Below are 14,232 nucleotides of genomic sequence, written 5' to 3' on the forward strand. Positions count from 1 at the left end.
CTGTGTCAGGCTCCCCTGAGGGGGAGCCTGCTTCTCCCTCTGCCTATGTCTCTGCCTCTCTCTGTGTCTCTCATGAATAAATAAATAAAATTTTTTGAAAAAAATAATAAAAAAGTAAAAGAATCTGGATTGGTACCATGACAAATAAGGCATGTGCTCTTTTTCCTTCTAGGCAAGCGTGGGCTTTGGTTGGTGTCATTGATGGTGGGAGTACCTCTTGCAATGAATCTGTGAGAAACTATGAAAATCATAGCAGTGGAGGGAAGGCTCTTGCCCAAAGAGAATTTCATACTGTGGATGGTCAGAAGTTCACTGTGACAGCTTACAGTGAGTGGATTGAAGGTAAGCAAGTGTGGTTTAGACCCTTGTAAGACATTGGTAAGTACTGTGAAAGACTGGTTCTTTTTTAGGTGGTGTTGTAGTCAGAGGACAGTCTGATTAGATTTCTCAGCTGGTTGAAGACAAAACCTGCGGTTTGCCTCCTCTGATCCTGTAGACTCCAAGAGTTCTTGTTGGATTGGAGAATGCTCTGTTCTAGTTTGGTTACTCCCGACTGGACTTTGTTCTCTATTCTTGAGTCATAAAGTATGGTTAAGTGTTAGAAATGGATTTGTTTCCTGGATTTGGAACCAGTTGAAGCAATCTAGATGTGGTGGGGTGAGCTGCCTTTGGTTATGCTCTGTGACTGTGAACATAGTTTTGTACTTTGGATTCTCTACTTAGGTAGACCTGCTAGCAAATAGTACTTTTGCACACGTGCTGTACAAACCAACCTCTCATTTTCTTAGCAGGTTTTCTTTGATTATCCAGCTAATGACATTTATCTTACAGATGAATTGGAAAACACGGAAAAGTACAAAGTAAAAACTAATCCTTAACCTTATCATCCAGAGAGAGTTTTTTTTCGTGCAAATAATCTAGTCGTTTTTATCTTACATATAAGAATTCCCCTGGTGTTCATTTTTGTTTTAACCTATTTCCCTCTCTTTAGATAATGTTTCATATAGTTACCTTATATCTTTACATTTTCTTCAGCTGAATTTTTGTTCTCATTCACTTTTCAGAAGAAATATCACTTATTCAAATAGTGCCTAGTACTGGGTATTTGGGGTACCTCTGGCTTGTTTCTTTAAGGATGTTTACTTACCTCCTTTGCTGCCAGACTTTTTTTTTTTTGGTGCCAGCTATGGATTGGTGGCCTCCTGTCTGTGCTTGCCTACCGCCTTTTCCTTTGCAACCAAATAGTATACCAAAATTGCTGTGAAATGAGTAATTGAGAAGTACTTTATTACCCAGAAAGGTTGATCAGGGCTCATACCTCTGTTTTGAGCAGCAAGGTAGCAATATGGTCACAAGATGGATTTCTGGAGACAGAGTGCTGGCATGTGTAGCCCAGCTCTTCCACTTACTGTGTGATGGTGGGCATGTGATTTTAACTTCCTAACCCTCAGTTTCCTTATCTGAAAAATGGGGATGATGAGAGGAACTACCACTTAGGGCTGTTGTGGGTATCTGATGTGAAGAATATGAAGTTTTTAGCACAGTGTGTGTTGGAAGCACGTGGTTATCAGTGATTTTAACAGTGATCGAACATGACTTGGGTTATAATGGTGTATTTTGTACCATTGTAATTAGAGAAAGTCTTCTGCTTTAAAATAAACAGGTAAATAGAGTTCCTCGTATGTAACAGAGACTTTCATATGTTGCTTCTAAGCAGCCTTCTGGGTTTGGGGTTAGTTGATGGTACCTCTGTGGACGGGGAAGCTCAGCTTTCTGCCTCCAAGACCACTTCTTTCCTCCCCATCATGCTTGCCTCTGGCCAAAAGCACAGGTGGATGAGAAACATTTCTTAGCAAGAATTTGGTCCTGCATGAAGAGTTTAGTGGAATTGCTTCCAGTAAGGGTTCATGCAGAGGATAATTACTGACAAACCTCAAGCCAACATTTCCTCTGTGGAAAATTTTGTTTTTCATTTCCACATAACCAGTGACTACTCATTTCTGGAAGAGGGTACATTCTAGCTATCGTAGGATACTGAGTCCCGTGTTCTCAATGACTCTTAATTTTTGGAAGAGGTGGAAATTCTCTCCAGGAAGCAAGGAGGGTGAGCTTATTTCCTTTCATATTTTCAATTTGCTGGTGTTAATGGGAGGAAATCTTAGGCAGGATTTTCTTCTGAAGCTAGGAAAAAGTGAGGAATTATTGATATTAATACAGGTTGTCCCCATCTAACCTTCTGACTTCTTTTTTAACCAAAAACAAATTCTAATGTTCTTTGAAGTCGAACCTGTTTTATCTAGCAGTCCTCTTCTTTAAAAAGCATTTTTTGAAAAATTATCTGTGTGTGTGTGGGTGCCTGGGTGGCTCAGTCAGGGAAGTGTCTCTGCCTTCAGCTCAGGTCATAATCTCAGGGTCCTGGGATCGGGTCCTGCATCAGGCTCCCTCCTCAGCAAAGAGTCTTCTTCTCCCTCTCTCTCTGCCACTCCCCCTACTTGTGTTTTCTCTCAGTGTGTGTCAAATAAATAAATAAAATCTTAAAAAAAAGAAGAAAGAAAAAAAATTCTCTGAAAAAATTATTTATTTTTTAGATTTTATATATATATATATATGTGTATGTGTGTGTGTGTGTGTCTGTGTGTGTGTGTGTGTGTGTATTTTTTTTAAATTTGGAAATTTGGGCAGTGATTGTCATGGCTGCTAAAGTTCTTGGTTAGCTTTGTGCTTAACCTGCCTGTTCTGATTCTTGGGAAGGCCGAAAAAACAAAGAAATGAGGAAACTGGGCTCTGGAGTTAAATTAGCATTCCATTGTGGGGTCTGCCATTTCCAGCGGTTTTTTGCTGGAAGAAGTTCTTGCAGCACTCCTTGACTTCTGGTTTCTTCATCTCTATGTGCACAGTGGTTTCTGTCTCTCAAAGCTGTTTTGATGAAAAGTTATTGATTATGTGTGTGAACTTCCAGCAACTATTAGTGGTAGTTATTAGAGTCATCATTATTAGTATTACCAGATCCCATCATAGGCTTTAGTATCTGGATGCAAGAAACATATAAAAAAAGAAAGCTACTTTACTTTTTTTTTTTTTTTTTTTTTGGTCCTTTGTGAAAACAACTGCATGATAGGTTGGCATCTCAAGGAACAGAATCCAAGACTTGCTCAGGGTAGGTTTTTAAAATCAGGAGAGTCAGCTCAGGATTGTAAGGATATCTGTAGTATTCCTCATGCCTTGCCTGAATTTCTCTCTTTTTGGTTTCCCTCACTTGAGGAAATGTGTCTCTTCCCTCCTGCCATTGACCCTTAGTGTCAGTATCTTTTTTTTCTTTTTTTTTTAAGATTTTATTTATTTATTCATGAGAGACACACAGAGGCAGAGACACATCATGAAAGACACACAGAGGCAGAGACACAGGCAGAGGGAGAAGCAGGTTCCCTGCGGGGAGTCCAATGTGGGACTCAGTCCCAGGATCCTGGGATCACGCCCTGAGCCAAAGGCAGAGGCTCAACCACTGAGCCACCCAGGTGCCCCCCTAAGTGTCAATATATATTAAAGCAACCCCCCGAGTAGTGTGCCGGTTAATTGGAAGGATGGTTGTAAGCACGGGTACCTTTGGAATGCGATGTTTCTCCTCTACCCTCCTATGAAGTGGCTTCCATCTACATATGCATCTTCCATATACATTTGCATTAAGTCAGCTTTTGGTTTATGACAGATTATATCACGGATGTTTTAGAAGCAGGAAATGCTTCTACTACACTTGGTTGCACATAAAAGAGTAAGTGAAGGAGATGTTGGATCAACGTTTCAGGTTTCGTCTGCCTAATTGGGAACCTGGTTTGAGTTTCGAAAGGAGGCATTAGGAAAGATCAGTGATTAGTGGTCTCTGGGTTGCACAGACTGCAGAGTTGAAGTTATCCTGGGAGAGGAGCAGAGCTGGACAGGGACACTGTCCTGTGGCCTCTGGGTGACATTGCAGATTGTAGTGGGAATGCTCATCCCTTCAGCAGACATCTGTGAGTTTGCACAACGAAATAGAGTGAGGATGCAGGTAGAGTGCTGTGTTGCCCTTGTGACTGTACCTTTCAAGGAAGTGAGCTACTCTCCCACTGGACGGGATGAATAATACCAGAGGAAACACTAGGGTGAGAATCCTGGAGAACGAGGTTGCTCCCAGCAAGGATGTTGGGGAAGTCTTTAAAGATTTGCCTGATCTTGGGGCACCTGGATGGCTCAATTGGTAGAGCGTGTAGCTCTTGATCTCAGGATCGTGAGGTTGAGCCCCACATTGGGTAGAAATTATTTAAATAAGTCAACTGAAAAAAAATAGGATTTGCCTGATCTTTAAAAGATGGGGTTAGAATCTTGGTGAATTAAGAGTAGAAGGACATTGTAGCTAAAGAATAAAGCATGAACAGAGGCACAGAAAAGAGCTTGCCTTGGCAAACTTTTATTCTTTAGAGTATGTGTGTGTTAATGTTCTGTCATCCTGTTTGGATCAGATCGAAGCACTGAGTACTGAATACAGACCTATTCTGTGTTTGGCATTACTGCATTTTAGGATGGCTTGGAAGCAGGACTATAGTTTTATTTTTAAAAGATTTTATTTATTTATTTGAGAGAGTGAATATGAGAGAGAGAGAGAGATCATGAGCAGGGAGAGGGACAGAGGGAGAGGGAGAACCCACTCCCCTGCTGAGCAGGGAGCCCAGTGCGGGGCTCCATCCCAGGACCCCAGGATCATGACCTGAGCCCAAAGCAGATGCTTCACTGACTGAGCCACCCAGGCACCCAGTATTATGGCACTGAGTTGAAGTACAGTGAGAGATTTGGAAATCGAGAGCCTTCTTCAAAATTATAAAAGGAGAGTTGTTGACGTGACATTTCATGTCCCGTCTGGTTAGGGGAACTTGGGGCTCTCTGTCCTGGAGCTCAGGGATGTCCATGTTCATCTTCTTATCATTAGTATCTGCAGAATGACTGGTACATGGTTAACACTGTTAGAAATCTACTGGCTTGCATCTGTCTTAACTTTTGATTTGTGGGTCAGGGAGAAGGTTGATTTTAGGGGGGAAAATGCCTACTAATGCATCATTTTCTTTCTTGCTTTTTGGTGTAGGTGTTTCTCTTTCAGGTTTCCGGGTGGAGGTGGTGGATGGAGTGAAGCTTCATCTGCTGGATGACGTTAGTAGTTGGAACCCTGGAGACCAGATTGTGGTTGCAAGCACAGACTATTCTATGTACCAAGCAGAGGAGTTCACTCTGCTCCCCTGTCCTGAGTGCAACCGCTTCCAGGTCAAAGTCAAAGGTATCAGACTTGTTTTTTGCCATTTGATTCCTAGACTATCCCCCCTCCCCTCTCCCTACCCCAAGGCCAAAGTATCATCACCATCAACATCCTCATTATCATCTGGATATTGAAGATCTTAGCAGTGGGGTGCTTTGAACACTAGATCCCAGAGAATGTTAGATAAAGAGTAGTTAGTAAAGCAGTAGGGTTGCTGTGAATGATATGTAGCAGGCAAATCAGTGTTTTTGTGCTGTCGCTTTCTTTAAAAATACAAAATAAAAAGATATGGACTAGATGGATTTTTTCCCCCTAAGATCCTATCCAACTTGTTTCTTACTAATTTTTGCTATCAAATAATAATCCCAATTACCAACCGATATTTATTTATTTATTTATTCTGATATTTAAATAGAAATCTTTCTTCTTCGTAATTTAAAAACAAAACTCATGATTTTTGAGTGCCTACTGCCTTGGCAAATATATAGATCTCACTAATATTTAAAATAGGACCAGAAAGGTATGTTTATAGACTACATTTTTATCATAATCTTGAATCATATGTTTTTTGAGGGGAAGCAATATGCAGTGAGATCCATACTGTAAGGTGTGTTTAGGAAGAATGGCTGGTATTTACCAGGTACTTAAACTGAGCCAGGTAATAGGCAAAGCTCGTTTGTATGTTGCCTGACTTGTGGAATTTATTATGCATTTCATTTATTACATCGTCTCCCTTCCTTCTGTACTCAAAATTATATAAAATTGATAAAACAAAAGAGTTGATAGTAACTTTCATAGCACACACTCATGGGTAATTGAGAGCTTTGTAGTTTAACGGAAAGAATTTTTGCTTTAAAAAAAAATTGGACAGTTGGCTCACTTGGCACTTTATCTCTGTGCTTCATTCAGAGTGGTACTTTTCCTTCTTGATAATATAGAGCATAAGAAGGAAACAAAACCCAAAACCACTATGTTACCATCTGGCATTAATTTTGTTTGGAAATTCCCACTCTTGTTAACAAGTCTACATGATAATGAATCTCCCATGATCTTAACTGCTTGATTTATTTGTATTTTTCCTTCCTGAGTTTATATATTAAAAACATCAGAGAAAAGCTTATTATTAAAAGTGTTTCTAGTCATCTAAAAAAGGTGGAAACTTAAAAAAGAATACATACTAATATGTATACTAATACTAAATACTATAGTAATATACTATACTATACTAATACTAAAAAGTAGGAGAGAAAGAATGGTAATATTTGTACTGTTAATATTTAAATGCATATTACTTTAGCTTTGAAGTAAAAACAACAATAACTGGATACCTCATTATCAACATCTACAAAACCTCCATTTTTCTGGATTCACTATGGATTTGGTTCTTCATGTGTCCTTGGGATTAGAACAAGAGCATATGGTATGGACAGGATCCAGAGAGAGAGAGAGAGAGAGAGAGGATACTTAGGTAGATTCCAGAATATTGGTGCCATTCAGGAGAGGATTAACCTCTCTGTCTCTGTGTAATTTTGACATTGAGTGAGTGGTTAGAGTAAATAATCTTTAAAATCTTTGCTTCCTTATAGTCTGTGATTCTGAGGTATTAGGAATTGGAAGCAGACGATAAATTTTGATAGTATCTTAGAGTTGCAGAATGAAAAGGACTGTCTTTGTGATATTTTTCATGTGTTCTTTTTAAAAATATTTTTGTCTCTTGCCCACATCAATCAGAAGCCCCCCAGTTCCTGCACATGGGTGAGATCATTGATGGTGTAGACATGAGAGCAGAGGTTGGAATTCTCACCCGGAATATTCTAATTCGAGGAGAAATGGAGGACTCATGCTATGCTGGAAACCAGTGCCAGTTCTTTGATTATGATACCTTTGGGGGACATGTCATGGTAGGCAAAAAGATTTAATGAGTTCCTTAGTTGCTAAATACACATTTGTGAAAACTTTCAAGTTTTGGAATGAGCTATATCTGGGTATTAAAAAGAAATCATATTTTATTTTTCTATTCAATGTCAGCGAGGAGATTTTGCATAGTTAAAAGAGTTATCTCTTCATTTAGTTGACCTCAACCTGTAGTTAAACCATTTTGTCCCATGAAGAATTAAATCAGTTCATGTTGGGAAGAACCAGTTACAACCAAAGACTCTTGGTGTCCTTTCATGCAGTCTCTGAAAAGATCGATGATTCTTTTTAAAACTTCGTATTATGAAAGAGTAAGCAGCAACAATATATACATCCAAAATATCTGTCAAAATATTTTTTGTATGCAGTTTTTTGTTCTATAAAACTACTGAGCAGTTACTATATGGGAAGCATTGCACTGTACTAACTGGTTGGATTTTTGGCCTGCATTTTGGCTACATGTTTTTTTAAAATCAGTTTTTGTACACTGAATAGGTTATGGTTGCTAGCAGCATTTCTGTTATATTGTTTAATGAAATGTTGGTCAGTGTTATTCCTTTGTTTTTAGTAGTATGATTAAAAATCCAGTGTTTAAAAATAGAACGTTTAAATTGTGGATCACAGAGACATTTTTAAAAAGAGCTGAAGTAAATAATATGTGCTAATGAAAACATTGAGGGAGGATTTACACATAACTATTTATTAAACTGTGGTGGAGTTCATAGAAATAAAAGAACAAGACAAGACCGGAAATGACCAAAATATTTGAATGAACCAAAAACACTTTACATATATAGAAATCATTTCTTTTTTTTTTATTTTTATTTTTTTTATTTTTTATTTTTAGAAATCATTTCTATAGCCTTCCGGGTTACATTTCCTTTTATTACTAATTAGAGGCTATTTTTATGGCTCTTTAAAGTATTCACTTAGGTTGAGAAGCATTTGCTGGGGTGCCTCACTGGCTCAGTCAGTAGAACATGCAACTCTGGATCTCAGGGTCGTGAGTGCGAGTCTCATTGGGCATAGAGACTACTTTGGAAAAAAAAAGGAAGCATTTGCTAAATTAGTAACTGGACATCCAGGAAAGCAAGGTGCCAAAGAAAAGAAATTTTTATTTTTTTTTAAGATTTTAATCATTTATTTGGTGGAGGGGGCAGAAGGAGAGGAAGAAGCATATTCCCCATTGAGCAGGGAGCCTGACGAGGGGCTCCCATCTCAGGACTCAGAGATCAGGACCTGAGCTGAAGGCAGATGCCTAACCGAGCCACCCAGGTGCCACAGAAAAGAAATATTTTAATATATATTCTCCTTTAGACATTTTCTATTAGAACTATATACATACATACATACATATATATATATATATCTATATATATGTGTGTGTGTGTGTGTGTGTGTGTATATATATATATTTTTTTTTTTCCTACTTGAATATTTCAGAGTGTGTTGGTTTGATTTCGGTTATCGTGTCTTATAGATAAGGAAAAACTTCACCTCCGTCCATCTTTCTTATGTGGAATTGAAACACATGGGTCAGCAGGAGCTGGGGCGGTATCCTGTTCATTTTCACCTGTGCGGAGACGTGGATTACAAGGGGGGGTACAGCCCCGCGACGTTCGTGGATGGCCTCTCTATTCATCACAGCTTCTCACGGTGCATCACCGTGCATGGGACAAATGGCCTGCTGGTACGGAGCCTCTCTGTCTGCTAGCGCATATTGTTGAGACCAATTAACTCTCCTTCGCTGTCACCACCTCTCAATGTGGTATAAGTGAGCTATTGTACTGCATCTTTCTCCATCCTTTTACTGAAAATTCTGGTGTTTTTCTCTATTCAGAGATGGTTAAAACCTGATACCCAGCTTTGCCCCTTCAGTTACGATGACAGTGTTTCTGCGTGTGTCCCATGTGTGCTACTTGGACAGTACTTGTCACTTAAACCACTGCCAGTCACATTACCAATGACATCATATACTTGTATTTCTGCAGATTAAAGACACCATTGGATTCGACACGCTGGGTCATTGTTTCTTTTTGGAAGATGGCGTTGAACAGAGAAATATTTTGTTCCACAATTTGGGGCTCCTGACCAAACCCGGCACCCTGCTTCCCACCGATAGGAATAATTCCATGTGCACCACCATGAGAGACAAAGTGTTTGGGAATTACGTCCCTGTGCCCGCCACGGACTGCATGTGAGTGGCCGGCACAGAGCAAAGCACATGTGTGATGCTCCAGGCCTTTGACTCTGGGGGGACAGAAGACATTTTGGGGGAAGGTTTTTTTAGTGGGCAGGATTTTTTCATGACTAATGTTTAAATCACCTTAAAAAATGCCTTGCAGGGCTGTTTCAACTTTCTGGATTGCGCATCCCAACAATCACCTGATTAGTAACGCAGCTGCGGGCTCACAGGTAAGTAATATTAAATGCTTTCCACTGTTTTGTTTTCCTGTTTATAAGTATTCTGGTTTATATGGACGTGATGTAACATGTGGCAGTCTAACTCAGGATGGCGGTGGTTTCTGCTACTGCTTATTTCACTGAAAGCAGGATATGGTTGAGATGGTTCTTTTGTTTCTTTTACGTCCTTCATGCCAGTTAGTGTTTATGAGTGAGGTAAGACAGATGCCAAGTGGGGGAAAAGAGGTGGGCTAATGTGTGGGGTTGTCATACTCTCAGAGTGTGTGTGTTTTTTTTTAAAATATTTTATTTATTTATTCATGATAGACATAGAGAGAAAGAGAGAGAGCCAGAGACACAGGCAGAGGAAGAAGCAGGCTCCATGCCGGGAGCCTGACCCGGGACTCGATCCCGGGACTCCAGGATCGCGCCCTGGACCAAAGGCAGGTGCCAAACCGCTGAGCCACCCAGGGATCCCCTCAGAGTGTGTTTTTAGCGGATCATGTACAATCTTTCTGGCTCCTCATATTCAAGTCAGGCATGGCCTGGTACCTAATCATTTCAGTTTTTAATTTTGGTGAACAAAGAAAACCTTGGCTTTTCTTTAGGGGAATGGATTGTTCTGTAGAACATTATGACAGCGGTCGTTCTTGTCAAGTGTACATCTTTTTGTTAAATGCAGGGATCATCCACACTTGGGGGCTTCATCTCCTTGGTAAAGCAGCTGAACTCAACTATGTGCCTTAAATTAACTTGGTGCTTTGAATTATTTCAGAGACATGCACACAAGAATAACTTAAGAGAATAAATGAACTATTTTGGGATGGCAGAAATGTCTCCTGGAGAAGCTTGGGGAGATTTACATGTATAATTGAGTGTGATTCAAAGCTGTTAATTTATCATATAAAAGTGAATCTTGAAGACGTTAAACTATTATGATTATATCAGTGCTGAAAACTATAGTACAGAGATATGAGCTTTGCAGCAACCCCTAAATATCCATATTTATATATTCTGGCTATTAAAAGTTTTAAAAGAAAAGAGACACCTAGCATTATTTCCCAGGACCAAGTAAAAGATTAGTGGAAGAGAGTATTTCTTCCAGAATACAGGCATCAGTGGGTAATGGTGGAGTTCACACCTGTGATTTTCCTTAAAGACATAAAGCCCAAAATCTTTACTTAACAGGCCAGAGAGGGCAGCCCGGGTGGCTCAGCTGTTTAGTGCCGCCTTCAGCCCAGGGCGTGATCCTGGAGACCCGGGATCGAGTCCCACGTTGGGCTCCCTGCATGGAGCCTGCTTCTCCCTCTGCCTGTGTCTCTGCCTCTGTCTCTCTCTCTGTGTGTGACTATCATAAATTTAAAAAAATTAAAAAAAAAGATTTTATTTATTTATTCATGAGAGACACAAGGAGAGAGAGAGAGGCAGAGACACAGGCAGAGGGAGAAGCAGGCTCCATGCACCGGGAACCTGACGTGGGATTTGATCCCGGGTCTCCAGGATCGCGCCCTGGGCCAAAGGCAGGCACTAAACCGCTGCGCCACCCAGGGATCCCAAATAAAATCTTTAAAAAAAAAAAAATAGGCCAGAGATCTAGACATTTAATCATTTCAGGTTTCTGTCCATTCATTTTTTGGCCAAATGTTTGTTGAGCCTCTATTGGGTTTGTGTTGAGACTTTCTAATTAGGAGATGACTTTTGGGGCCAAGATGGCCGGGGTTTGATTTGCAGTTTTACCCTGGGATCATCTTCTGATCTGCATTACATTTCAAATGAGCAGCCAAAGCAGAGGTTCCTTTCAGCTTGTTTCAGAAGTCATGGGTTGAAGATGAAAGCACATTGCGAATAGTTTATGAAAAAAAAAAAATGTGAGGTGAGGTTGCCAGCAACCTTCTTGGGGCTCATGTGAGACATGAAGAAAGCATGTCTTTCGTTTTCCATCTTATATTCGTTCTTCTTCCTTTTCATTCTGTGAGTTCTTTCTTTTCTTTCTAGAAAAACTGTTCCAGTAGAACTCATGTTTTGGCAAGGGTTTTCCTCCCAAAATAAATCAAACTCTTTCTTCTTGTACGTTTCCACTGCATTTTACAAAGCTCCTTTTACCTGTTTTGACACCACAGTGTTAAACAGGAAACAGCTGCTACCCCCTGTTGCCCCCACCTCCTACCCCCTCCCCAGACTCCGTTTCATCCTGGGAGGGTTCGCCCTACCCTCAGCTTATAGGGCTGTGCTGTGGAGCCTCATCTGTCTTCATCTGTGCTGTGTTTTGTGCCCCAAAGAGTATAGGTGGCAAACACATTTTTTCAAGATGGTTTGTTTTATTTTATTTATTTATTTATTTTTAAAAAGATTTATTTATTTATTTATTCAGAGAGAGTGAAAGAGAGGCAGAGACACAGGCAGAGAGGGAAGCAGGCTCCATGCAGGGAGCCCGACGTGGGACTCGATCCTGGGTCTCCAGGATCACACCCTGGGCTGCAGGCGGCACTAAACCGCTGCGTCACCGGGGCTGCCCGATAGTTTGTTTTATTAAGACCCATCTCTCAACCTTTATCATGGAAAAATGTTAAATACTGCATTCATTTTGGTGTGTGGATGTATGCGCTTTCCACAATTCATCTCTCTATGCCTCAGAAAAACTTTGTGTGTTACAATTAATGTAATACCTAATACATATATTTTAGTTGTCTCTGTATTTCCCATCAGACCATGAATTCTTTGAGAATAGCCTTACTGTCCATCTGGCACAGAGTGGGTACTAAACTAATGTTTGCCGAATATGAATGTATGGCACACTTTTGGACTTATGTTTAAGTTTGAACAACCTATTCACTCAGAGTCCTATCATGTGAAGTTGTTTTTAGAGTTGGGCTGGTTTTTAATTAAGATGTAAAGTGAAACAGTTGTGGGGTTTAAGACCACTAATTTTGATTTTTATCAAAATTATATTATATCTCATTTTGAGAGTCAGAAAATTTTAAACTGTTGTGCTGTTCCTGTTAAGGTCAGTAATACTGAAATTGAACAGACAGGATCCAGACTGAGACAGCATCCTGATTCATGCGTGTGGTGGTTTTTTTCTCTTTGGCAAAAATTTGCCTTGGGACAGGAAGGGCATTGGAGTTGTTTGAAAGAAGTCAGTGAGCTCTGCGTGTTGGTGGATAGTTGTTTAATGAGTATGACTCATCTATTGATCAGGTTTGGAGGTAAACAGAAAAACACTCATATTGCTAAAAGGCCGTGCTGTCCGGGTCACATGGAAGGCAGGCATGCTTGTTTGGTTCTAATTCTGCATAACTTTTGTAGATGATGATGGGAGAGTTATATTTTGAAAATAAGTTTTGGTGTCAGCCAATTACTTCTATCCAATACCATAAGCAGAGTTAAGTTTGTTTTTTTAAAAGCCTGATTATAATGGCTTTGAGGGTGCTAGGTGAGTGCACAGCTTTTATAGTCCACTCTGAACCTGAAACAATGAAAAATTAGTGTTAAAAAGATTTCACTTTGCTTATGAAGCATGTTTATTGAGCATGTTTCATAGAGTGGCATTATAAAGTAAGGCTGTTAATGATCTTGCTCTTTTAATGACAGGATGCTGGAATATGGTATTTATTCCACAAGGAACCTACAGGGGAATCCAGTGGATTGCAGCTCTTAGCAAAACCAGAACTCACTCCATTGGGTATATTTTATAACAACAGGGTCCATTCAAGTTTTAAGGTAGGTTCCTAGGTTTTAACAAAATCAGTTCATATGATTTCCAGGGTGAAGGATGGAATGCTGAGAAACACAAGTGAGAAATGTCGGTTTTAGGTGACATTTACCACCAGAAAAAGGAATTTGTAATTAAAAAAGATCCGTGACCCTTCCCATTCAGCATTATGTACGTATCACCTTTATACACCACAGGCATAACTACCAACACATGTATATAATCTGAATAATTGTAGTGAGGGATTTGATCCCTGTGTTCCTTCCTCCCTCTCACTTTCTTTCCAGTCACTAATATTATGTTTTAGTAATCTGTACATTAAATAATATGTTTCTCTGGGTTAAGAAGCATCCTTTCTTAGTCATAGTGCTGATAGAGTGTCTTCGTGGGCATTTAATACTAATTATGTAGCAAAATATTATTTATGATATTTGACCTAACTTAAAATGATGCAGATCAAGTAAACCAAAGGCCACTTAGGAAGTCCAGCTTCCATGATATTTAGCATTCATCCTCACCCTCAAGGGGTAAATATATTTGCCTCATTTTGTGCTCAGAAGGCACTTTATTTTCATTATGTGATATAATGCCCAGATTTTTTCATTATATGATACAATGCCCAGATTCTTTACTCTGATGTGAACCACATCAAAGTTCAATTAATCCTTTCCATTTATGATACTGAGAGGATCCTTTAAAAACGTAAGTGTGCTATAATTTGAAAAGCTTAGGATCATTTGAAGACGTGAGAGAATAAAAATCCTTAGAATTATGATTTTTGTGAGCCGAGTAGTTGATTAAGGCTAACAATTATTGAGAGATTAGCACTTCAAAGTAGAAATCCTCAAAATTTTCTAATTATAGTGGTATAAAAAACATTTCATTCTAATTACCTTTTAATGCAATGTACCATGAGGACACGTAT

The 14,232-nt window shown here is 39.5% G+C and overlaps 1 protein-coding gene across 3 annotated transcripts in view; it reads left to right on the forward strand.

Annotated features, from left to right (window-relative positions):
* The window catches only part of CEMIP2 (cell migration inducing hyaluronidase 2), a 78,533-nt gene that overhangs the window by 30,017 nt on the left and 34,284 nt on the right, over positions 1 to 14,232 (forward strand). For all 3 annotated transcript variants that reach the window (XM_041744083.1, XM_041744082.1, XM_041744084.1), the window contains exons 5-11: positions 173 to 342; positions 5,111 to 5,299; positions 7,010 to 7,179; positions 8,673 to 8,882; positions 9,184 to 9,389; positions 9,538 to 9,607; positions 13,187 to 13,315. In XM_041744083.1, the coding sequence (XP_041600017.1) occupies positions 173 to 342; positions 5,111 to 5,299; positions 7,010 to 7,179; positions 8,673 to 8,882; positions 9,184 to 9,389; positions 9,538 to 9,607; positions 13,187 to 13,315 (1,144 nt within the window). The remainder of the gene's footprint in view (positions 1 to 172; positions 343 to 5,110; positions 5,300 to 7,009; positions 7,180 to 8,672; positions 8,883 to 9,183; positions 9,390 to 9,537; positions 9,608 to 13,186; positions 13,316 to 14,232) is intronic.

Source organism: Vulpes lagopus, chromosome 2 (assembly GCF_018345385.1).
Source record: "Vulpes lagopus strain Blue_001 chromosome 2, ASM1834538v1, whole genome shotgun sequence".
Classification (NCBI taxonomy): domain Eukaryota; kingdom Metazoa; phylum Chordata; class Mammalia; order Carnivora; family Canidae; genus Vulpes; species Vulpes lagopus.